General features: G+C 38.6%; 1 protein-coding gene across 2 annotated transcripts in view; it reads right to left on the reverse strand.

The window, feature by feature from the left end:
- Positions 1–6,259: 6,259 nt before the first annotated feature.
- LOC121443617 (solute carrier family 12 member 2) overlaps positions 6,260–27,179 on the reverse strand; it is a 71,994-nt gene continuing 51,074 nt past the window's right edge. Inside the window, exons 18-27 of one of the 2 annotated variants that reach the window (XM_041645437.1) lie at positions 26,035–26,141; positions 22,516–22,595; positions 20,941–21,066; positions 18,584–18,631; positions 17,125–17,247; positions 15,734–15,845; positions 13,400–13,486; positions 12,441–12,576; positions 11,960–12,027; positions 6,260–9,099 (exon numbers count right to left, since the gene is read on the reverse strand). In XM_041645437.1, the coding sequence (XP_041501371.1) occupies positions 8,964–9,099; positions 11,960–12,027; positions 12,441–12,576; positions 13,400–13,486; positions 15,734–15,845; positions 17,125–17,247; positions 18,584–18,631; positions 20,941–21,066; positions 22,516–22,595; positions 26,035–26,141 (1,023 nt within the window). In that variant the 3' untranslated portion in view covers positions 6,260–8,963. The remainder of the gene's footprint in view (positions 9,100–11,959; positions 12,028–12,440; positions 12,577–13,399; positions 13,487–15,733; positions 15,846–17,124; positions 17,248–18,583; positions 18,632–20,940; positions 21,067–22,515; positions 22,596–26,034; positions 26,142–27,179) is intronic. The other variant, XM_041645438.1, reaches the window with a different exon arrangement.

Consider the following 27,179-nt stretch of genomic DNA (forward strand, 5'->3'; position numbering starts at 1 on the left):
CAAAGTAAGCATGCAGGCAAAAACACCACTCTTAGATCTCCAGAGGAATAACAGACGGCTTATTCTAGAGCCAGATATGAATGACCAGGGCTGGGACATGGGCTCAGTTCTCAACACACACATGACAGCCCACATCCATCTGTCACTGCAGTTCCAGGGGACCCAACACCTTTCTCCGGCCTCTATGGACAGCCACACTGAGAAGTACATTCCACCACTACCCATCCCATACAATTTAAAAAAGCTTTTATTTTTATTTTAAAAATGTGTGTGTGTTCCCAATAGATCCGCCCCACTGTCTCAGCCAAGGCCAGCTGGACTATGATTGAAAAAGCATGGGATAAAACCGGACTCTCTGAACATGGTGAACAATGAGGGCTGATGAGAAGCCAAGGACAATGGCATGGGGTTTTGATCCTACTTCATGTTCTGGCTTTGTGGGAGCCTAGCCAGTTTGGATGTTCACCTTCCTAGACCAGGATGGAGGGGGGAGGACCTTGGACTTTCCACAGGGCAGGGAACCCTGACTGCTCTTTGGACTGGAGAGGGAGGGGGAGAGGAGTGGGAGGAGGGGGAGGGAAATGGGAGGCTGGGAGAAGGGGGAAACTTTTTTTTCCTTTTCTCAATAAAATAAAATAAAATAAAAATAAATAAAAAAGAGAAAAAGAAAAACAAAAAAAATGTGTGTGTGTGTGTGTGTGTGTGTGTGTGTGTGTGTGTGAGCGAGCATGTATGGGTCTGTGCCTCCAGAGAAGACATCAGATAATTTGAAAATATTTTAAATAATGTGCGTGGGATCACAAAATATTAAAAGTCCCCCCTCTTATTATAAACCACCGTATTTGTGCTGAAAAAAAAAACTCGGTATGTACACTAAACCACTACATTTTTACTCCAGTGGTCTTGACTCTCAGTACAGCACTTCCGGCACCACTTGCTGACGTCATGGCAGCCGGATGGCACACAGGGTGCACAGTGCAAGCTGTGTGCTCAGGACCAAGACCGTGTGGAGCAGAGACATGAGTGTTGCCGGAGACACCTTGGAGTCATTGTGTGTGTGAGGAGCCAGTCTCCGGGTGCTGCACGTTCTGAAGTCATTACTATTGCCAAATTGCCCAAGGCATTCAGTTACCAGTAACGCAGCTCCGAGTTTCAGGGCATAGGCACTGCAGAACAGGTCCCTGGGGGAGGACAGAGAACACAGTTACCTCCTCGGAGCTCTGAGCTGCTTCTGTGTGCACATCACGAAGTAACTCTGTTAGACATTGACTTCGGCACTATGCATAGCTGTTTGGGTTTTGGTTATTAATATTAAAGCTAAAAATAATATTAAAGTTGCTTTTGTAGTTTAATTTTACTTTATCTGTAAGCTTCCACGTGTTCGCTTTGAATATTACACTTTTGATTGGTGTTGTTTGTGTGGTTGGTTGGTCTGGCTTTAGTTGTCTGAGACAGGGTCTCTCTATACAGCTCCAGCTGTCCGGGAACTCAATTTGTAGAACAGGCCACCCTTGGCCTCACATAGAGCCACCTGCCTCTACTCCTGAGTGCTGGAATTAAAGGTGCGTGCCACCATTGAGTGTTCTTAAAGAGACTCCATGGGTTTTGTTGACACGGTTTAATTCTGTTTACCAACCCCCACAGTGGTACAAACTAAGCCAACTTCCACTTACTGCTTCTGTTTCGTCACTGTTGGTGAGGGGTTGAGGGAGGTGCTGTGGTTTACCAGGGAGCTCTCTGCTGCCTGCTTCCTCCTCTTCAAGAGCTGTGAGGCACTCTCTCTGGCATGTGGCAGTTTGCACATATAATTGAACTAGAAATTAGTCAAAATGCCAGGACCAAATCTATAGCTAAAGGAGTTATTTTTTTTAAAACCACCTAGGCCTTTTTGCATGCCTAATTTTATTTGCTAAGCTATGTTAGCTATGTAGGGAAAGTTAAATATACTTTGTGGGAGTTGGGATAAAGCCTGCTCCTAGTTGAAGTTGTAATTAAATTAAAAAAAATCAAATCTAGAGAAACCACCCTTGGAGAAAAAAAGATGTTGTTTAAGTACTATGTTAGTGCTAAGAAATCTTTTCAGTAACTTCCCAAGGAAAAATAAAAAGTTTTAGCCCAATAAGCCTAGAAAGGTGTAAAGCTTTTGAGTTTCCAAAGACGGTTTAATTAAGAGTTAGCTGAAACCTGTTGCTGGTTGAAGCTGTAATTTAATTTCATATTTATGGAGTCATCCTCAGTAATGGATACATAGTGTTTTCTGGTTTTAGGGTTTTGGCAAGAATAAAAGTCTATGTATTACAGTAATCCATGAGTTTATTAGTGACGCATTTAGAGATTTGAGGAAATGTGGGGAGTGTAGAGATGGTTTGTGAAACCAGTGCATCTGTGTATGAAGATGTATATATGCGTGAAAGCATGCTACATGCATGTGGTATTGTGCAGATGTGCATTGTAAAACTACATTGTCTTACATGGATGGTAGAATTAGCCCTTAGGATTTATATGTAATTTCTTGAGTATTCAAGTTCAGTTACAGGGTAACTGACAGCATCAAAACCTTGATAACTATGCAGGATTCTAGCATTCCCCAAATTAAAAACACTCAAGTGAGTCGTAGCACATGGATGTGTGATAATGTGTCCATCTGTCACCAGTCCAATGAGTAGGTGACTTTGATATAATGACCCTGAAATAAAAGAGGTGGGAAGCACACTGTGATTATAGATCCCCCATGGGTTACGCCAGTGTGAGAAGGGTGTGTGTACTTCCACAGCAAGCTGCTGGCTCTCTGGAGCATGGCTGACTGAGATTCCTATTGGAGGTGGTAAGGAGGTGACAAGAATCTACTAGACTTAATATGTACAATACCATGTCCTATGTAAGAATAGAATTAAACTGAACAGTAGTTTCTGCCTTAATCTCAGCTTTTGGAGGCTGAGATAAAAAAAAAAATCATCCACAAGTTTGAGGCCAGCCTAGGCGACATAGTGAGTTCCAGGCTAGCTTGGGATTCAGAATGAGACCTTATCTCAAAAACAAAACAAAAACAAAAAGACTATAATAGTCACCCAAGAAGTGAGACATGGTTAAATAATTCATATATTATGTGTACTTTATATAGGATTGTGTACATGCTTATTTGAATAGGGAGTAGATTCTAAATTCAATTGAACATTAATGTATGCCTATCTGTACACATCTACCACTCGTGAGGTAAGGTGCATGATGGGAGACGTTTATAGAGTGTGTTGAAATTTATGTTGTAATGCAGTGGTACTCACATAGTACAGACTACAATGAACCATATTCAGCTAGGTCTCAGTAACTAGACTCCAAAACAGTTGGTGACTCGGGTCCTGGTATTGAGCCAGTACCAATATTATTTAAATCAATCCCAACAGGTCACAGGCCACACAATCTATTGCTTTAGTCTTCCCAGTCTCTCCCCGTCCTTACTTGTATAGAGAACCCCCTGCAGGTCAGGCAGATCCATGATTCATGCCTAACCAATGCCATCCAAGCCAGAGAGACCACTCCTGCTAGGCAGAGCCCACTGGTGCTCTTCCCTCATCCCTTCTCTAGGGATGACAAAGAAATCCTCTTTCTTGCCGCAGGTGTGCCTAAGCAGCAGGGGCTCCGAGTAACCTGGCTACCTTCCTGAACTTCCTTTACTATTGGCAACTTTCAGGTTCTGATCTGGTCACAGAGGAAAAAAAAAATACAAGTTTCAATAATTGAGTGCATAGCTGCTATTAAAAAAAGGGGGACGCTCAGAATGACTGAATTCCACAGAAAAACTGACAAAGAACACCACACGGGGGCAAGCTGTGTGAAGGTGTACGAAGGAAGACTGTGGAGACTTTCACTTTAGACAGTCACGATGGCCCAGGAATGAAGGATGACCAGTAGTGACGTGAACGTTACCCAGCCCACTGGTAGATTCTGGTGTGAGGGAGGCGATGTCAGCTTGGGAACGGCTCCTGTCATCAGTGTTTCGATAATAACACACCTGTGCTTTACCACTGTCCGTTTTCTGGGGGCTGGGGGGGGGATCAACTGTGAAGTTTATGTCAACAATTCTAAAATCCCAGGTGTATGAACATAAGCAAGGATTACCTTCATGGATGCACCCAGGAAGCAGGCCACTGGCATAATGCTGGCCAACCAGCAAGGCCCCAGCATATCTATTCCAGCAGCGGCTCCATGGCTTCTCCCTCACTCTGCCTCCTTTCTTTCAGCATTCAGTTTAGTTTTCCCCACCACTCTACCCTATCACAGGCCTGAGACAGTTTCTGTATTAACCAATGGTATTCACAGCCTACAAACGGGGGATCCCACATCACTTTTCACTTCATTTTATTTATTGATCTATTTATTTGTCTTTACTGGTCTCTTGCTTGTCTGTCTTTATGGGGCCATTTTTGTTTCGAAAGAGGAAAAGAATATACTGTTGGGTGGGTAGAAATGTGTGGAGAATCTGGAGTTGGGAGGGAGCAAAAACATCGAAACAAAACTGTGTGAAAACAATTTTAATTAAAAAAAGAACCTGGGGCTTATTGATTATTCAGCCAAGTCCCTAAACCAGCGGTTCTCAACTTTTCTAATGCTAACAACTCTTTAATATAGTTCCTTAGGTGGTGATTCTCAACCATAAAAATATTTTCATTGCTACTTCATAATTTTGCTATTATAAATCATAATATAAATATGGGGTATGCAACCCCTATCAAAGAGTAACTCCTTCCATGGGTTGAGAACCACAGCCCTAAACACTGCTCGTTTTCAAAATACTTTACTATTTGTTTAGTTGAATTTAAAATGTAAACAGGCCAACATAACCTGTTCATTTTATCATTTTCCATCTAGCTCTGTATATGAAATACTGCCTTCCTAGCTTTAATGTTATCTTTGTGTATGTCTGTTATTAGAGGTGAGAAAATTCTTTATACTAAATTATGTCTTCTTCCAGGGAAAAATTTTAGCAATTCTCAATATTTTGACATAACTTTACCAAGAAATAAGCCGGGCTTTTAATTCACGATCCAAGGATCACTTTCCCTATTTCATGGATGAAAAGAAGTATGTTTCACTTTTAGTTATGGGCAGAACAGATTGGACAATTGTATTCATATGCAAACAGCAAGACAGAAAATGTGTGCTGATCAGACTGGGAAATAAATAGGTTCCCCGTCTAGAAGGACAGCAACAAACGCTAAACCTACACACCAGAAAGTGAAAAGTCCACATCTTTTCTTGAATTATGACTCTTAATTCTTATTTTGCCACCAGATTTATAAAAACAATTAAAGTGATGTATATACCACCCCAAAGTCACACTGCTTATTAACGTGTGTATCTACTATCTGAACTACTCAACAAGACAGACCTTTCAACTGAGTGCATCCAAGGACTGCACTATCTTCACCACAGGTTTCTTCAGGCTCTCTAGTTACCTTGTTGTTCGTATTAACAAGTACATGTCAACTGTAACCTACCCCTCAGCTGAAATGAGTAACAAAACCCTACTGGTTTCTGTTTAAAATTAAAATGTCATAGTCACTTTTGAATTCCTTAATAGGCTTTCAAAGAGTAAAGTGGCAGAACAGCAGCTTATTTGAGAACAAAAACAAAAACCACAAGTGGATTTATTTCAGATCTCTGACGGCAATCTGGAATGGGCATTTATTTGCAGCTGTGATAGGAATATTGGGCAGACTCGCAGGGCAGAGTGGGAGGGGAGTGTGCAGATGCCCGCTCTATCTCAGCTCTTACAGAGCAGCACTGAGGGCACACAGGACAAATGGCCAGCTCTGGCCAATGTTCTCAGCAATCTCCACGACCTTGAGCAAACTTCCTAACTGCTCTGAGCTGCTTTCTCAAGAGTAACAGGCCAGCACGGGTGGCACACCAGCAAAGGCCCGAATGAGAAAGGTACAATGCTTCCCAACACTTCAGTCAGCTCACCAAAACCAAACCAAATCCCAGGAGCAAAGAATCAACAAGTTCAGGGAATATGAATCCTATTTAATCTTGTAGTTTCCCCTGAGAAGCCTGGCCCTAAATTAAAAATTAGAAAATCTAAATCAGTTCAAAAACAATCATACGGTGCTGTACTTCGTACAGTTCACTAAAGTCAGAACCAATAGTCATTCTTAGGAGAGGTGGTGCACAATTCATTCAGCTTCCCCAAGGTCACCTAAGTGAGATGAGATCACAAAGCTGACATAACATTATGAACAGGTAAAATTAAGAGTAGATATTGAAGTTTTAATGAGTCCACTTCCTTTATTGCAGTAACTTCTGTACAAAGCAGCAACTGCAATACTCAGGGTTAAAACATTACAAAAGCATTTGTGACAGGAACAGTACAGTATTATCAAAATATTACATTTTCAAACTTAGCAGATAATCATCCACCAGAGCTCAACTCTTTAAATTATTTCCATAGTCTTAAAAAAACACGCATGTAGAAAGCAATATGAAACGAGTGTAAAGGAAAACTTAAAGCACAAAGGAAACATTGCAACAAATAAATATTTGATTCAGTAACTGTTAATAATCAACACCAACATTCTCTGTGAACCCACAAATTCTTTACCCATCATAACAATGAGTTCAAATGCCACTGCATAATTATCTTCAAGTGATTATCACTGATTAGGACTAAAAAATAATTTGGCATCAAAAGAATCAAAATTCAGCATAAAATAAAAATAGCTTTAATACTAGCTAGCATCTCCAAGAATTGTTGAAACTTTTCATTTTAGAGTACTACCGCAACCTTGAAAATGTCTGACCTGGTATCTAGTGTTAAATGAATGTAATGTAGTTTTTAAAAGAGGAAAGCTTCTTACATTGTTTCACAAACAACGCTCCCTATTACGTGTACTGAGATCCATTTTATGTACTTTATACACAAATGTATGATGTATGACATTTAGTTTCTGTAGTACAGATCACAATCAAGTTTTCCTGAATGGGGAAAAACCTTTAAAAATAAAAGGCAAGTGTACCTGTGTTCATTTCAAGACAGCAGCAGTCAGCCTGGACCGTATTGTCCATTCAGAAAAATCATGCATGATATGGTTTATTGAATATGACACTTCTATATTGCCTCCAAACTCTGCAGAACTTGAAATAAATGGAACAATGTTGTATTATAATGTAGGGAAAAACCTTAGAAAAAAATCACTTAACTTCATTTTTTTTTTCATTTTCTGAATGGAAATGACCAGACATCCAGCTGGTATAAACGTAGGTCATATTCATGCAGCAGAAGTACTGCACCACTGAAAATGCTTTCCTAACACTTTGCTCAAGATGACGGAAACCTGCATGTTCTCCACTCCTGAAACTGATCACCTACTCAGCAGCACTGGATCTAACTGGATAACCACATGAAGCTACACTATGAGCTTCAAACTGTCTTGGTCCTCCATGAGACCTGTAACCCCTTGATCTGACTTCAATGTTTATTAAAACAAAACAAAAACCTGTCATCTACTGAGCTGTGGTCACTTTCAAGTTGGAGACACAAGTGACAGACACACAGACATGCATGTGCACCTGTGCGCGCACTGCACACACACAGACATGCATGTGCACCTGTGCGTGCACTGCACACACACATACAGACATGCATGTGCACCTGGTGCGGGCATTGCACACACACACACAGACATGAAGACACGAATCCCTTGAAATGTGTTCAGGAAATCCTTCCCTGGAAAATGAGAAACTTCACATTAAAAACTGTAGATAAAGCTTCAGGACAGCACATCACACTGTCAAGTGCTCGAGTAGGCGACAAGGTCAAACGCACAAACTGGCAGTTTTCTTTAACACAGAAGGTTTAAAGTATTAAGAATGGATTAAAATTCAATGCTCAGAATAATCTGTTCAAACCTGAGTGTATTAAGACTAAATGTACTTGACACTTGAATAAATTAAGCCTAAAACCATTTCCACTAAGAAAACAGTGGTCCATTTAACCATTGATAAAATTTTAAGTGATTTTTTTTTAAAAAATAAAGGATGGCATAGGCTAGTGAAACTCCTGTAGTGTTTATTGAAAATGTTCTAGTAAATGGCATTTCTTTGTCTAAATTTTCTCAAAAAACACCTGTCAGCATGTCTTAAAAGTCCCTCACATTTGAGAGGAATTCTCAATTAGAACACATCGTTTAAAAAATAATACAAATGATCTCAGATTTTGCTTGAAAAAGGACATGTGACTTTTCAGCATCATATAGGAAATACTGGGTAGATCCTCACCCTTCTCTAAGATTTACAAGAAATAATACGTAATTTCAATGGAATTAAAAATGGTGTTTTGGGCCTCTATTTCCTAGCTCTACATGTACACATACTCATAGAAACCTAAACTTGGGCTTCATTTTTTGGATACTTTCCCCCATATATTTTATTAGTTTGTTCTTAGTATCTAACAGATACTTTTACAAAAGTAATACAAAACACACAGTACTCAGAACTAACTGGTCAATGGAAGATGAAAGGAGTGTCTACTTAAAGTGACATTAGAAATAAAAATATCTGAAGGCAAAGTTTAACATTCTATAAATTTACAAAAGACAATAGATATATGGATGAAATTTGGTTAGTTTCAGAAGGCACCTCAAGGCTAAAGGCTTTTGTACTCCTTTCCTCACTCAAACAATAACACACTCTTATTGCTTTCAAGTAGCAAAGGACAACTTTACTCTCACGAACTTCAGTCCGACGGGAAAGACTACCCGGTCACTGAGACTGAGATGTGGAGTCCAGTAGAACTCAAGTCTACGTCTATCTACCAATGGAGCAACTTTTCCCTGTGCTTTCAAATAAAGAAGACTGAAACAAAGTCCCAGTTCACCAGTGTGATAGGAAGGTGTTACTGACGATTTCAGCGCTTTCGCTAGGCACTGAAGTACCATTCCTGGAGGGCAGTCCATGGTGCAGAATAATTAAGAATAGAAGGTAAGGACGCTCTGATGATTCCCACGAACTAAGAGGATTGGTGGCAGGTCTTTAGATAGAGCTTCTAACCAAGCCATATACAAAGCACTGGACACAGCACCTTTCCGTGCAACTGGGAGACTCCTAGGATCAGAATGAGAAGACAATGAGCAATGCTTTCAAGAAGAAAACGAAACAATCATTAATTAGATCCCAATTCCCATGATAAAATCTGAGTGGAGGGAAACTGCATATATACAACAGTAATTAGTATACATAGTCTCATTTCACTATCCTCAGATTCAATGGATTTTTCAAACATTTGTCCTTATTCATAAGTATTTCTGTGAACTTCAATATATGTCATTCATATTTATTATTAAAAATAATAACATATTATTATTCAATCAAATTTACTCTTCACTAAGGACAGGTTTCTTTAGAAGAAAAACATATTTGTATTAGAAATCAGACAGTGGAAGTTATAGATGAAAAGTGAAACATAATTAAATATGTGTCAAATTTAACTTTTCTTGTGAATTTTAATTTCTATTTATCAAGCTATTTATAGACCTATAAGGGTTTATAGAGGTATTCATAGACCTACAAGGATTCATTCTAAACTTCTATGGTTTAGTGTCTTTCACTATAAAACTCTACAAACCATCAGCACAAATTGAAAACATTGGGTTTGGAGTTACCCTAACAGTTCCTTAGCACCAAGGCATTTATTTCATCTTGGTTTCTGGGTGCCTGAGCTTTTCTTTTCTGTTTAGAGTCTCAGAACTGAAAAAAATCCAGGATCACATCATCTCTAATTAACATAGATCCGCAGAAAAAAGGCTGGGGTAGGCTCCAACACTTCTATCTAGTTCAGAGACAGCATGTCTGCATGGAAAACACTTGCAAGGGAAACATGGGGGTGGATTCAGGCAAAAACTGCTGTACCGGGTTAATATTCTAAACAACCTTTCACACTTATCTTTTTATGAGAAAGTTGCCTGGGGTCCAAATTCTACTGTGAGCCCCTCCTGTGCCACCCACACCTGTGGCCGTGCTAGGGAATTTTGAAAAGGTGAAAAAGAAATCAAAGAATATGAATGTAAAAGTTCAGAATAACCAACCCAAACAAACTACTCAGTACACAGTATCTCTTGTTCATGCATAAATGCTAGCTCCACATACTGAAGGCAACCACATTTTAAACTTTGAGTTTTCCTTTTTATAGATAATATCTTTTCAATACTCTGAGTACTTATTTACTGGGCCTTGTAGTACAGGACTGAAATTCCAGCACTTGGGAGGTAGAGGCAGAGTCAAGTTTAAGAACAGCCTAGGCTATAAATTAAAAACAAAACAAAAAAGCAAACCACCCAAGCTGTGACTGTTACTGTGGAACCAACCGCGTTCTGACTGGATCTGAGGCCTGCTCTAGAGGACGGAAATCACGGCTGGTCTTGTAATCAGTGTCAAAAGCTCCTGCCCAGGTTGTCATTGGCCCTAGGGGTTAACCTACTTCTATTGTTTTATTAAACAGTTAGGTAGACAAACTACCTTCTAAATACCCATATTTAGAAGTGCTGCCCTCAACTCTGTTAAAAAAAAAAAAAAGCTTCTCATAGAGGGCAATAGTTAATGCAGAGACTCATAACTTGTCAAAACACTGAGTAAGCGACTGAGTTCTTGGTCATGAATGGGCATCTCTTATCACACACGTGCCTTCCACTTCCAGCCAAGACTCAGAGTGCTGAGGAAGAAGACAGTAGGAGCCAGAGGGCAGGGAGGAAGTCTGTGAGAGGTTACTTTCTGGAAATGACAAGGCTCCTGTGCACATGAACGCACACTGATGTGGCTATCTGCACAGGTCAAAATTCCATCATGAACTGGGGAGGGGCTCCCAAGGCCCCAGCCCTATCTGAGAAGCTACTGGAAGTTAAAGGCTGCTTTGGGAGGGACAGTCTTCTTTGGGGGTTTGCTCACTGAGAGGTTGTCCCACATTCATACACATACGGCAGCACCAATTGGACGCAGTTTCTTATTTAAAAAACACAAAAAAAGGGACTGAAGGGATGCCATGGCAATTAAGAGCACACACTGCTCTTTGGAGGGCTCAGGTTCAACTCAGTGCCTACACAAGGGAGCTCACAACTGTAAACCAGCTCCAAGGACTCTGGAGACTCTGGCCTTTCCAGGTATATGTATGCCACACTCATATCCCATAGAACCTGGAGCAGAACCTACTACCACGACTTTTCTAAACTAGTCAACTTCTAACTACATTTTAAGTCCTTATCCTTATGTGGCTCACTCATGAAGAAAGCTTTTTTGTAGCACACAGAAACCATTACAGACTACAACTGGTCACAATGCATAGAACAACTGACTTTGGAGCACTCAGCCCCACTTAATACATCCACAACCACAACCCCTATACCTAACTAAGGCTTGGGGAACATGACTAAAGAGGGGGCGGCAAGACTGTAAAAGCCAGAGGACCTGGATGTCTGCATTCTATATCAAAGGGAAGTTGTGACCATGAGATAAGACCTAAACAGTGACAACACAAGCTGACATGCCAACGTGCATAGGGGAAATGCTGTGAGGCATCACACGAGATGAAAAACTAAAGGCAATTAAGCAAATTAATTTAAAAATAATAATTAAGTAGATTAATTAAAAAAATCCAGGGATGAGTCCCCAGTTACAAAGGCTGACCCAATTATAAGTGGTCAGCCTTAAAAACATACATATGAGCAACACTGTGTATGTGCATATCAGTTTATTATAACAATAATTATTTAGTAACTTATAATAACTAAAGAAAAGTGACAAATATGAGAGGAAGAAAAATGAACAGAGGAATTGAGAGGAGAATGATGTAAATACATTACTCATGAAATCCTAAAAACTTTTCAAAAACCATTAAGTACTGTTACAATAGAGACACAGACACATGCACACACCTTCATGAAAATAGTCCAAACCTTATTCCAACAATACTTACATGACAATAATATTGGCTGTATTTGAGTGCTCCTTTAATAATTCATTTAACCTGATCTGCCGGTATGTCTGAAATGGAAAAGGACAGAATCATTCCTAAACATCTGACATTTAGAACTGTGAACAAAGGCAGACTGTAGTTCAGTAACCAGTGTGTAAGCCCAGGTAGCTATGTGCTAGATCTTCAGCACTACGAGAGAAAAAGGAGGCACAGGAAGGAGGAGGAACGGGAAGAGGAGGAGAAAGAAGAAACCACTATGGTTTGTAAAACAAGTAGCAAAAACAAATTTTGTATAAAAAAACACTATTTAGAAAAATATTTGACGCTGCTTCCTAGCTTCCCACCATTCAAATATAAAACACCCTTAATGGAGGTTTAGCTTACATAAGCATTTGCCTCTGTTTCAAATCACAGTGCTTGGTATAGCGAGTCTATGAAATCACATGTAAGATTAGTGAAAAGGAGACAGAGTGAAGAGTACCTTGGTCTTATAAAGCTCAAGCTCATTGTCTGTTATTCGCCAAGGCTCGTCTTCCTTCATTTTATCTGCAATGTCCTGTTCTTTGTCATCTTCATGAAGTCTGTATGGCTCAATCATGTCCTCAAAAGCAGTAATACTTGAAAAAATAGACAGGATACCGACAATTTTATTTTGAATTATATATCACAAATAACTTCAGGAGAAATTATAACTTGTTACAAACTTGTAATCATTTGTATCACTGGGTAAGAAAACAGTAATTTTCAGTCTCTCAGACTGCACAGCTAGAACTGCACAGGCGTTAATAAGGCTGGAGCTGAAGCTCACTCGTCAAGCTGTCTGCCCTCGCCTGTGTCAACCCTCAAACTAAAGAACGGCACACCAGCCAACGTGATTCCTGAGCGATACCTAAAACACAGCAAATCATTCCCAACTCAATGTAAAACATCATCTTTGCTCAGCTCTGTAACTCATTTAACACATGCCAAAAATTAGTTATTCCTGATAAAATGCATACAGACTGTAACTGCCTCTCTGTGCCATTTTCAGGAAGACTATTTATTCCAAGAGTAGAAAGTGTTTGAGTAAGAGACTCTTGACGGCCACTATTACTGGGAAACTCAGATTTTCACTATAAAAGTAAACAATGGAAGTAATACACATGTAAAGTTAGCATCAAATGCTTTTAGTGACTGTGGGCAAGAAACACCTGGAACATAAAACCTCTCTGCAATTTCTGGGGCACTAACAGTTTCCAGAAAGCATGTGAGAAGAGTGAACCCCTTCTGAAAACTCAGTTCTTTACAGCTTATTCAGTATCACTGGCCACCAATTACCACATGGTTTCACAGAACTCGGGGCAGAAAAGGCCCTGATAATCATTCCAAGTTAAATTATCTGTGTCTGCACATGCCAAAAGAGTTGGAAATTTATACAGAATAATTTATCCAGCAACTTACTTTTCTTTATTTGGTTTGGTGTTGATATCTCCCAGGACCATGATATCAGAGAAATCTATTCGGAATTTACTAAGTAAAGTAGCCATCCTATGACAAAAAAAAACACAAACCAGCATTCAGACATGCAAAGGATGTTAAGTATTTTTACTCTCTACATATGTGATAAGGTAACTTAAAGAGAAAGTCTATCAGTTGCTACACAAATGTCCTGAATTAACTGATATTCTCCATTAAAAGAAAGCACCGAAACTGCCTGAGTAGAGATGACTAAGTCTCTATCCCTGCCTACTATCTACAATGGTTAATCTTCACTCTCAACTGGACTGTATTTGAAATCACTTAGGAGACATACTTTCGCGTGTGTCACTGAGGAAATTTCCATAAAAACTGAGCAGTGTCTTCTGTTTCCTGACTGCAGACACAAAGAGTCTTTGACTGCTGCACACCACAGCCAGCATGCCTTCCCCATGCTGACTGTCTTCTGCAACCTAAGCCCTCACAAACACTCCCCTTTCCCACGCTGTCCCTCAGGCACTCAGTTACAGCAAGGAGAAAGTAACTACTACAGCCCAAAGGGCTGAGCCAGGGCTATCCATAATGCCATGTGACACCCAGCTTGATAAAAAGTAATTTTAATCAAGGCATATTGGAAGGATATATCTGATAACAAGCCTCTTTTAAGTTATTTTTGGGTTACTACCTATTGGATTTATGTTAAAATATCCCAAGGCCCAAAAAGAACTTAAGGCCAAACTGAAGATCCAGTTCATGAAAGAGTAGTTCATAGTGTTTGTCTTTGAAGAGGTCAGGGAAAGGAGTAAAACAAGCCTGGCCTTTGGCAAATACCTCGTTCAAGGTCTTGTATGAGGGGGGTCATGTCAACAAAAATCTGAAACACCCAAGAAAAGCAATCAATAAAACAAGATCCTATGTTTTATAAAATGACAGCTTTAGAAAGAAAAATATGAGAAATATGTCTTCCATAATTCCCTGTTGAAAATGAATACCTAATTGAATTCAGTATCTCTTAGTCCCAAACTGCTAAACATTACAGAGCCCACAGAACTAAATTTTAAGAAAGTGATGCAAGCGGCCTCACATGTTAACTGACTGAGGAAGGAAATGTGCAGGAGAGAGAAAGGAAATATGGTAAGGCCCAGCACTGGAGAACTAAACCGGGTTCAAGAAAGCCCAACATTTTGTTGTCTAAGTTTCCTCCAAGTTTGATATACTCCACCCTGCAAAGAAGCTCCTTAAGCAGGAAGGCAAACAATACAAAACAGTCTCAGAAAGTTCTGGAAACTGACCATATTCACTGGGCTCCTCCCTCCCAGAGATGCCAAGCTCCCAGGAAGAGGGTTAGACCAGAGTCACCGGCAAAGGGCACAAGGGCACTCTCCCACTGCGGGCAGTGCAGTGGCTGCAGGTTTCCAGCTTTCAGGAGCTGTCACCACGCTGGGGTGGGCCTTGGTAATGCGACTGTCTTCGAGTCTTATCTGCTCCTAAGAACCCCTCAACCATACTCCTGTAAGTATTCCCAATAAAACTCAGTGTTTCACCAGGTAGGACTTTGGGAGTGTCCGCGTGGTCTTGTCATGCGCTCCTGAGCTGGGGTGAGTAGATGTGTATGTTGTGTCTCCCCAGGAAAAGTCTCGCAGTACAACACATTTACACAGATGAATGAGGCAAAGGAAGAGCTATGTGTATAAGAAAGAGATAGAACAGGTAGACCAAAAATGCCTGAAATCCCCCAAATGTAGACAGCATGTAGGGGTGGGGACAAGAGAGAAAGGGAAGAGACAGACTGTCAGAAACCTTTCTTTATGCCACACGGCTGCACTCACATGAGGAGGCTACAGGACTGTGGGAGGATCATTCACAACTCTCAGACTTTCTACGTGAAAGTGGGAACAATGTGTGCAGTACCCTGCAGGGACAAGGCCAGGAGAGGAGCACCAGAATTGAGACTCATGGCAGTACAGATGGCAATAGTATGCTAATGTCTTCAAAGCCATACAATTTCTCTACATATGAAAAGGCAATTTCTATGCACTTTCTCTCAAATGATTAGAGATATGCTTCTAACACCTAAAAAATACAGGTATTAATAAAAACTTTCTAAAATGTCAATGTGTTAGTCTATCACATTTAAGTAAAATTATGCACTTATAATTTAAATATAAATGTCAAAAAATAAAGAGGATGAGGTTCTATTTAATGAAACTTTTGCAGTATCAGTTAATACTTCATGGTCTATATATGGATTTTATTTTATCAAATCTCTATCAAGTCAAGGCTATTTGATTAATGCTCTCCAACTTAAAACAAACTTACGCTCTCCGGTCATGGTCTATTCTGTTTATTTTTCCACCAATGAATACTCGGATCTTACAATCTTTCCACTTTTTCTTGGTAGTCAGAAGATAGGGTATCAACAAGGTCAAACCTGAATTACAAAAATATAATAAACTCTTTTTAAAAAATGCTTTTATCTCAAACAAAAATATTTATTTTCAACTTGGTCTCAAAAACCACATTTATTATATAACTCAATGTAAAGTAAAATCTGTCCTCCCCTGACAGTTCTGTCAAGGAGGGAGTCCAAGGGAGTGGTTCAGCCCAAGAACTGCAGTTCTTTATGTAAGCAGTAGAAATGGATGGTGGCCTAGGGCAGTCAAAAAATTGGTTGTGGACAGAAAGGGAAAGGAAATGAATATAGTCTAATAGGGGCAAGTTTCACACTGAAATGAGAAAGACGAAAAGTTATATGGAATTGGCTTCTTTCAAGCTCTAGATAATGCACACATGCGTACATACATATTATATATATTCCCCAGCTTTCTCCCCTGAGGCGGCCTGGTAACGAAGAATTATCCTAGAAGTCACAGGCATACTGCTTCTAAGTACTGCTCTTGACTAAAAGGTCCTTTCCATATAGAGGAAGGGATAAGTCTAGGATACCATCGTATTTCAGGAAGCAACTGCCAAAATGAGTGCTCTACGACACATGAACATATTAAGTCACCTTAGGGAAGTGAGAGATGACCCTGCTGGCTGGATGTGGACAATCAGAGAACTAAACAAATGATGACAGTAATAAACTATATCCTTTTGGATAAACCAAGAATCAATGACTCGAAGAGACGAGCTCTTCTTTACAATGAAATGCCGACCAATCAATGAGGACAGAACGGTGGGGGTGAAAATGAATCACCCGGAAGCACAGGAGTCCTTCAGAACCTGAGCGACTGAATGTGAATCCTAGTGTAACGGCTGAGCCTCCCAGGAACCATTAAAGGGGGAAAAACTTCAAGGGTAAGTCTGAAAAATCACACTTTCCTCAACAACTTACTTTACACCAATATACCACTCTTGGTGAAATGCAGACAGAAGAGAGCAGTATCACTTTTGTGCTGTTTCTGCCAAAAATTCATAATATGAAACTAATTCTGACCAATCTAACTGCACTCCAAATCAAGTGACAGTCACAACCTGGTCTGTAGTAGTTAATAAAATGACACTGTCACAACGCTCAAGAACGGACTAAAGCACCCTGAAGGACCCTGAAGGGACGATGCATGATTCTCACACTGATTCTTGTGCTGTTGGAGTGGGATGCAAACCTGAATGTGGTAAACACATGAAAATTGTATGCCATTTCTTAGCACTGTTCTTACATATTAAGTAAATTTCTAATTATTTAAAAGATGTATTAATGGCCTTACCTCCATCATCAAAAAGCCACCAGACATCAATAGTATTCTTTCCTTGTTTTTTCTGGAACTGTGTACTGGCTTCAAGAAGCTTTTGGTCAGCTACATTTAAAGGTGCAACAGGATCTTTGGATTCTAAAGGAGTAAGCAAAAAATTACGACTGATAGGAAGTAAATGTCAAATCTCCTTTTACTATATTCCTAGAATTTCCTAGCATTTCTAAATTCAGATATATTTATATGCAGATAGTTGTATATGACTTCCATTATAAGCCAGTAGTAGCTTATAACAGATTTTAAAAAGTACTTTTTGTCTTATAATAGGTAAACTCACCCAAACTACCCAAGTGTCTAGTATTCTGAAGTATTCTGGTGAAATCTGCTGGAATGCTAAATCCATACATTTACCGACGGAGTTCAGCTTTCCTGGAGAGCTACTTTAGGTTAATAGATCAAGCCTTAATACTATACTTGTCCTGTGAGGTTTCTTTTATTATCTGCTATCTCAATGATTTAGAGTTCAAAGGCACTACTAAATAAAAAGCTGTATTTGGAAGATGGTTGGATAAATACTAATATATACTCTTACAATTACCAAGGAAGTGTGCTTATTAATCATTTGTCCCCTCAATATGTGATACACAATGTCAAAGACATAGCCACATCTTTCTGAGTCACAGACAGATGGTAGAAAGTCCTGGAAATGGTACAGATACGCTGCATGTCTGTAAAGAGTTCCAATTTACATTTCTAGGAATTAAAAAAAAAATCAGCATTGACTCTGTGAGCAAGCAGATGACTATTATGAAACTCCACTACCACAATTTTAAAAACAGCAATTTACAGAAGGAACTCTGGTCCTTTTTCCAGAAGGTCCATCATTCACTTTTCATGCTGCCATGATGTAAGCAAACATGACAAATGATTTGCATGATGACGTAATATGGCTACCAAACCGCACTGCTCCGTAACTCTCACCTCTATCTCCTTCTCTTAACATTCATGTACGCTGACATGACTGTATCTCCCAAACGCAGCACGACTGTGAGAAATAGTGCAATTTTTGAAACAAAAAATATATTAGTATCAAAATCAAGAATTTGGCTGGGTACAGATGGTAAGGAGTGTAAGCGATACTGTGGACACGCCTACTCCAGTGTCCCTGCTTATTGGACCATGCAGTTTAAATCAGGAAAAGACCCAAAAAACAAAAACCCTGACTTTTCAGGTTTGTGTATTTCAGAAACACCATGACGATTCAAAAGACTGTAATAACAGTTTGTCCCAGTGAGACTTAATGCTTTCATTGGAATAAAATTAATTTTACTAATCTGCATTTAATAGGTAACTGTAATATCACCTCACCATGGAAATAAAAACTAAATTAAAATAAAAGGAAAACAATAGAGCTGGAATTAGAGAGTTAACAGTATGAGAAGAGGATTAAAATAAAATGATGAACAATGCCTGCCTTTTTTCAACAGTGGCTGAGTTGGAGTCTTGCCATCCTCTTCCTCATCTAGATTATGTTTAAAAAACACAAAATATGAAGTTAATCGCCTTTATAATCATAGAGTAATGGAAATGTAAATAGAGCACATTATATACAAGACAGTGTGAAGAAACAGCCCATGAGAAATGATTACTACTGAAAGTTACTATTTTCTATACTGAGTGTTTAATATTTTTTAAAACACATATTTTTATAAAGACCATACAGAGTGAATGATGAACACCCACACTGAAATTTTATATCTGTAAAATTATTCAGAAGAGCCAGCAGATTTTGTAAACATTAAACTTTATACTTGAAATTAGCTGAGAATGTCAAAGCGTGTAGAGTGGATGCATGACTCTGAGCGACCACCTTGGCAGATCACACACAAGCTTCATACAGGTCACCGCACCACTATACAAACGGCTGAACGCACCTGGATTGTACACGGCAATCAGAACTTGGAATATTAAGGAATTTCATCAGAGTAAAATGCCAGTTTATAAAGGAATTATTTTCTTCAAATAAAGTTTATGTACACATTCATATGTGTGCATATATTCACCAGCTTATATTCAAATATTTACCAATTTGCTTTCTGGGGTAAGTAGTTTTTCTAACTCCTTTTTTCCCCATAAATGTAAATTTACTTGTTTAAAGTAAGCAAACTCGAGACTTAGAAATTTTAAGAACATTTTGCAAAGGGAGCCAAAGGAAAATTCCCAGCTTTCAATAGTATCTCTCACACTATCCTCTGGGAACCAGACCTGGTTAGTTGATGCCTTGTTTTCTCACTGGTAGAAATGTACCTACCCCTTAAGGCTATAGAATTGCAAGCCCTGCTCAAAAAAGCTGAGGCTGGTACAAACTAAGTACTTACAGGGTATTCTCTTCTTGTCCCTTTGTACACTATATGCCTTAGTAAGCAAGACAGATAAAACCAATACTTGGACTATATATTGGAATGTTTCTAATCCTGAAAAGCTTTTTTTTTTTTTACAAAGTTTCCATTTTTCTTAAAATATCTATGCTGATTTTGAGAATTTGTCAATAGAAAACAGAAAAATCAACCTATATAACTGTTACTTTTTATGCATGTTATGGAAAAACTAATTAAATTTTAAATATTACTGTTATAAAGTATTAATATCTGCTTTTGAAAATTTAGTAGTGGATGGTTTATATTCATTTAAAGGAGTTTATATGCCAAAGCCACAGTGGCATTTAAAATGACTGATAATATTACCTATCTGTGCAGGTGTCTGAAAGGGGACAACTTATAGCAGTCAGCTCTCTCCTTCCACTTTTTAAGTCCCAGGGATCAAATTCAAGTCATAAGACAGCGCAAATGCCTTTTTCCAACAGGGCCTTACTACCCACCAAAGTAACTCTTTAAGTCAGGCTAAATGCATCTAAAATTTTACAACAGAGTAGAAATGTACTAACCTAGTTTCCTACTTTTTAAAACTATGAAGTTGTAGCACACATTGATAAGTTAATGTTTTATTACTATCTTCTTAGATGTGAGTGCAGAGTAGCTTCTAGGAAATGATCAATACAACTGCATGCATTGATTCGTAATAGACTACACAGAAAGGGTCTGTTTCAGCCAAGAAAACGGGGGAAGGGCAAAAGAATGTACACATAAATTAAAATAAATGCATAACAAATAAACAGAATCAGTTTATGGAATGCATAGAGAACACAAAAAAGAATAATAAAGCCACCAAGGACTGAGAGGAGAAATGTGTGCAGGTCACACTTTCTACTACTGCACTAGGCAGGCAATTACACAGGAAAGAAAAGAATAAAAAGCAACATTAACGCTTTCAAATAATCTAAAAGATAAATTGTGCAGAGACATGGTTTGTCCAAGGCTATCAATTTCATAAAAAGATGGTAGTCATCTTAGAGAAATAAAAAGTACACTATGGCTTGATGATTTACAGTGCAGATTTCTTTCTTAGTGCGTTATCAGCTGGAATAGGACAGAGGAGATACGAGTCTCAACAGAGGTCGGAGAGTGAGGGTAGGAGAGTAAGATTTGGAAGTCATCCCTCTTCTTAGGGCAGAACACACAAGCTTGTGGATGGAACTATCTGTAAGCCTCATGAAAAAGGAGGTGCTCTTCCCAAGTTCAAACAAAAATATTTGAAAGCAAATTACTTAAAACTATATTAGTAATAATTAATTGGCATGGTTTCTGTTTTAAGGAAAAAGCAAACAATGTCTAGCTTAAGAAAAGGAACTTTGTAATGTATGTTATACTCAAAAGTCAATCCCCTCCACTTTAACACCAACTCTTGATAAAAATCTCTCTGAGTGGAAATTACCTTTATGTGTAATGGATTTTTCACCAGATGACTTGCAAGTATTTTGATCTGACTTTTTACTGCAGTCCACATTCACCACCACATCCTTGGTACCTGGGGATTTTTCTTGTGAAGATAGTAATTCTTCTGTAGATATGAAAGTATTTAAAACAGTATCAAAGATTGTATTTTAACTATTCAAAGTGACATGGCTTCATAGTAAAAAGGTAAACCAGTATCCCTTGTGAAATAGTAAGGTATGATAAGTGGTTTCTTAAGAAACAACCGAAGTGTTTAAAATGATTGTCCATGTAAATATGTCAGTACTAGTGGCTAAGTAGGGTCCTGGGGAGTGAGTAAGTAATAAACGTCAACTGGAAAACACATATAAAGACAATACAACACAAAATTGATAATCTGTCCATAATGCTCATCACTAATTTGTATGGAGGTACAGAAGCAAAAGGAGATATGGGATCCAAGTGCCATAATCTAAGGGGTTAAAAGAATTCACCTCTTTACTGTTCAGGACAACCCTATGAGGTACATCGCTAGGCATTAACAGACAAGCAAACAGGCCCAGAAGCTACCAAACCTGCCCAGGCTACAAAATTATGGGAAAAGGCTGTAAGTTTTAGAAGACATCCACCTGGGCTCAACACCAGATATCAGCAAAGGACAAGGCCTTCAAAGAAGTACTTCATAATGATCATAGATACACAATACTTTTAAAAAATGTTTCAGTCACATTCAAACCCCACTAAATAATAGAATTGAATAACACATTATTCCTGTGAGTGACAGGGGCACGGCTTCTAATTATGCAGTGTTAATGGGTATGAGTCAGATTCTCTAAACATAGTCATTGGTACAAGGCTTCAAATGAGGTTCTGCTAGATTCATTCCAGAGAAAGAAAAATACATTTTCAGCCAGCAAAGCGTGTTTATTTCATAGAGAACTCAAAGTGTTTCTTCAAAGTTGCAGAGTTGCAAAGTTACTCTTAAAGGTGAGCAGTGTAAAGTCAAAGAGTTTAAATCGATGAGCTGATTACAAGTTTTTATATGCTTCTTGTCTTTTTCAACTAATCTGATGATTTCATTAATTAACTGTATAAGAGGAAATGGTAACTATTCAGTATTTTTGAATTAGCAAAAAATTAGAAGGATATGAAAATTTCCATTCTCATAAAATCTGCAAGAAAGTTATACCTTAAATTGGGTCTTAAAATTGTCACTTTAAAAATACTTTAAATGTATGCATTGTATTATTTAACTTACAGCCAAAGTAGTGATGTAAGTATTTTAGGAGAGGTTCAAATATTTTTCTCATCCAAATTTTACAAAAAATTTGGTTGGTCAATTTACAATCTGCCTTTCTTAAGTGTATGATTTATAAATCATAAATTCTATCCTCTCCATTAATAATAAATAATTAGCCATGCTTTATGATGCAGACATTGTTGGCTTCTAAGCAAGTCTGATTCAAGACATAAAAATGATGGCAATTATGAAAGTCAGTGAAGGACATGTAACAACTAGGCATGATTTTCTAACAAAGTGATACATACAAGGCAACCTCCACTGTGGAGCACTCACCTTGTCCCTGGAGGTGGGATATGTCCAGGCCCTCCTTCAGGCGGATAACCACAACTCCATATTGTATGTCGAAAGCATCACTGCGATGGAGAAAGGAAGCATCACAGAACCGTTATGCTCTGTAGGAAGTGAAAGGACCTATACACCTCTAAAATTACTGTCAGCTCTAAATGTCTGTTTTCTTTAATATGCTTTGAAAATCAGTCAGTGGGAGATGAATCATGTTAGTTCCGAATCCCACACCTTTCTTCTATAATACCCTTGATACTACGCAAGCTTCTATTACAGTAATGTGCGACCTGATGCTCTGGTCAGAAGCACACTGTATACACAACTTCCCACGCATAGCCTAAGTGCAGCCTAGCTCTCTGCACCTACTTTCTCTCAAAGCCACCTCACAATATACTTCCTGGAATTCACACCATCACCAAGCACCACAACTGACTCATGCAGCAGCTTTTTAGAGCAGGAACAGATTTGTTTGGTTGGTAATTGTTTGGTTGTTCATTTATTTAAATTTTATTTTATTTTTCATTTTGCGTCTGTGTGTAGAAATGTGTACCTAAGTGTCTGTGAGGATGTCCCTACAACTGGAGCTACAGCCACCTGAAGAAGGTTCTGGGAATAGGAATTGGGTCCTCTGGAGCTGAGTGGTCTTAAACACTGCACCATCTAGCCCCCTCCATTTGCAAGGCAATATGACAGAAAACAACTATTACAGCAATTCTACTACACTTAAACTTAGGTATATTCCTTTGAAGTTAAGAGAAACATATGCTAACTACCAAAGCATTTGGACCCTTTCAGGGCCATTATGATCGACTACAACTACTGCTAATGTTGGAGTATAAATCCATTTCCCAAATGCTGCTTCTCTATCTCCTAGGCTAATTACTCCATTGCACTGCTCTTGAGCCTGTGAAGAAAACAGCATAGCCCGGCACAGCTCACAGCTTTGAGAGCTCATCGTTTAATCTTTATTTCTACTGTCTGTCTTCTGAGGCATAGTATATACAAGGCACAGAACTAGACAGCTGCAGTGACTGTTCACCAGATGGTCAGGATGTCCTAGCTCTAGACTTTAGCCTTACTAAAATCACCTAACAATGTAAGGGTTCATTTGTCACCTGCAGGCATTACTAATCAAAGTAGACCTCCTAAAAGAGCAACTATGATCTCTGATCATTTCCGGAAAGACTTTTGAAATAAACTATGAAAAAAAAATCTATAAACAAACCAGGAACTTCAGGAAAAGGGGCCACTGCAGTAAGTTCCAAGTAATCCCACCAAAATTCACAGGAAAACTGGCGTGTGGATTCCATCTTAGAACCTCTTTGCTAAAGGTAAGAGTTTCTCACTGATGTTTGTTTTTAAAAACAATTATTTATATGCAAGGTAATACTGTACAATAATAATGGCACTGTGAGAACTGTTAGTATAAATTACATTGGTTGAGCAAGTTTTAACAAGTAAATCTGGTAAAAAAAAAAAAGTTCTCTCATTGAATAATTCAATTCTACAAAACACTGGTAGGATTAAATATATACACAAAAATCTATGAACCAGAAAGGCAAGTAGCAAAGAAATAAAAAGAACCCACTAGACAAGCTGTGAGAAGGAAGTTACAGTGATGTGAAACAAAGCTAAGCTGCATGGTAAACAAGCAACCCAGAGGAAACGAGAACGGTGAGCTCAAAACAAGACTTCAAGTGGAAAAGGCAAACAAGCACGTGTAGCTGCAAACAAGAGCAACTCAAAGGATGAAGCAGAGACCAGCGTGGGAACAAAAGCAAATCTCTGCAGCTGCTCAGTGTAGGACATAATGAAGACCTTACAAAGCTGACTCTGTTCAGCTACTGCAAAAGCACAGGAAGAAGCCTACCAGCTTACACAGGAAGCAGGTACCTATACACACCCACTCTTGTTCACAGTAACACTTCTACGAAAAATTATTCAGCTGTTAAGAAAATTGAAAATGAAATTCACAAGTAAATTGATGGGAGTTGGAAACATGCACATTAAATAAGAAAACCTAAATCCAGAAAGATAAATATTGTATATTTCCTCTCATTTCTGGATGTTACCTTTGAATATTCACATATATGTGTTCCATTTGTAATGTCCACAGAAGTCGGGAATTTATTAAGGGGAGAAGTGGCCTTCAAGAATGTGGGGATAGAGCACAGTAGTACAAAGTATTAAGGGGGAGCAATAGAATAAAATGGGCTAAACGGGGGTGGAAGATGGGAGGCAAAGTAAAGAATGAAATATGGGGAGAGAGGGGTAATTAATATTAAAATCCTTTGTAAAAAACTTGGAGACCTACTACTGTAGAAGCTTCATAAGATATAGATGTATATAGAGGTATAATGGTGTTACCCTACAATGAGGGGAGGCCATACCCCAATCTAACAAATTACCCCAGTATCAAGAATTAGGTTACCATTTTTTTGAGTTGTTAGTCAATGGTGTCACACAGACCACTAAGTATAACATGCTAACCGTCATAACTTGATGCTAAAAACCTATTGCTGAAGACACTACATACTTGAATCACAGACCATGGGGACATTGAGCGGGCATTCATCCTTACTACCAGAGCTCATGGGGCTGGAAGAGTCCATGACCAGTGCTATAGAAAAGTAAGCCTCAACCTCATCGTTCATGAAAATCTGCAAGCTACAACGACTGGCCTGGCAAGACAATGTCCACTGGTGCCACCTCAGACGCCTCTCCTAGCAGTAGATGGCAATTAGCAGAGACTCCAATCTGGTCAAATGTGCAGAGATCACACACTGGATGCTTAGCCCTAAGTCAGACATTCACATCACACCCTTTGCCCCAAGGCTCAGCCATCATCTCTGAAGAGAGCATCTCTTAAGAGCTAAAGAGGAACTTCAAGGAAAGTTTTCTAGATAAATAGGACAGCTGCACATATGAACTCACAGTAAAATGACAACAAGCTCCAGCCAGACAAAATTCCAAGACAGAGGGAGGACAGTGGACCTGTGATCCTACCACTAGCTGAGGAGGGGAGAACAAGGGAGCATTTTAAACGGGATCCCTGGGAAACTGACCACACACTAGTTGGTCAAAAAAAAAAAAAAAAAAAAAAGGACTCAATTGGAAAAGAAAAAAAAAGAAGCAATCTCAAAGTTGAGTAGAAATTAAAGAGTTTAAAAGGATTTAGTATGTCTCAGATACACTGAAATTATTAAAGAAGTAAAAAAAATACAACAAAAAGGTCAACAAACCATTTTACATACATGAGCTATTCTGTAGATGTATTTGCATCTGTACCTATACATAAGTACTTGTACATAGGTTTTATATGAAAAGAGAGATCATTATTGTCCTAGTAGGTCACCATTTTAAAACCCAAATAGTACATGAGGTTCTTTCTCATTTTTATGCACCTATTAAGAAAGGACTACATAAAATAAACAAGGTAAAAATTGAGGGAATGCTTCAAAATTAGCATTTTTCTGTTAAGTACATAACAATTCAGAACATACTTACTGAAATAAGTTTATATACATGTCCACATCCCTCATATCTGCTTGTAACCAGTCTTTCTTAAATCCAAGGACCAGCGTGTTTGGTTTCATACGACCAAGACCAGCAGCCTAAAATATAAAACACAATTTCAAATACACACTATTTAACAAGCCAATTTTTAAGAGGTGAAGTATTTCCACATTGACAGGATTTTTTTTGTAAATTATACATATAAAATTGACCCCTAATTACTTATACTAAATACAAATAAAAACAGATATTACAATGGAACACTTGAAAGCTACTAAATTCACTTTTATATCTTGATGACATGAAAAATTTTGTACTTTTACTAACCAAAATAAGGTATTTAATTTAAAAAGAAAAGAAAAACAACAGTTGCATTCCCCGCCTGCTTGATGTGTTTTGAGAACAGTCATTAATGCCTAGGTGCACTAATGTCCGGAGTTCTGAATTCTTCCAATAGGAAATTGAATTCTTTCAATCATTTACATGTTCTTTCTGAAATCTGTTTGGTTCCTTCCCACAACAGTTCAAGTATTCATCTTGCAATCTCACCAAGAGCTACGTTGCAAGCCAAGTATGGTGGGTGCATGCTAATAATCCCAGCATTCAGGAGGCAGAGCCAGACTGCAATGAGTTTGAAACCAGCCTAGTCCAGATATAGTGTCATAGGTTATATAGTATTTGAGACAGATAGGAAGATCCAGTCTTAAAACACACATGGACACAGAAACAAAGAGCTGCAATTAATCATAACAATTATCCCTCAAAGTCCAAAAGAATCTCTTTTCTGAGATTTTGTTTTATTTCTCAAGTATACTGAGAAATTATATCCTGGGAGGGTATGACTTTTTAAAAATTGTGGTAAGGGCTGAGGAGATAGTTTGCATGAAGACCTGAGTTCAATCCCAGAATCCATGTAAAAGCCCATGCCTTGTGGCACACACTTGCAATAACAGTGACAGAGACAGAGACAGGCAGATCTCTGGGACTCACTGGCCAATCAAACTAGACAGACTGGCTCGTTCCAGTAAGGAGTGAAAGACACTGTTTATTAAGTCCACACACAAACCTGCACAGACAGACACATACGTAAATGAATCATGGTAAAAAGTTAACAAGTTTACCATGTTAAATAGTAT

This window comes from Microtus oregoni, unplaced genomic scaffold (genome assembly GCF_018167655.1).
Source record: "Microtus oregoni isolate MIOR12 unplaced genomic scaffold, Mior012 000110F_ref0000174, whole genome shotgun sequence".
NCBI classification, from domain to species: Eukaryota; Metazoa; Chordata; class Mammalia; order Rodentia; family Cricetidae; genus Microtus; species Microtus oregoni.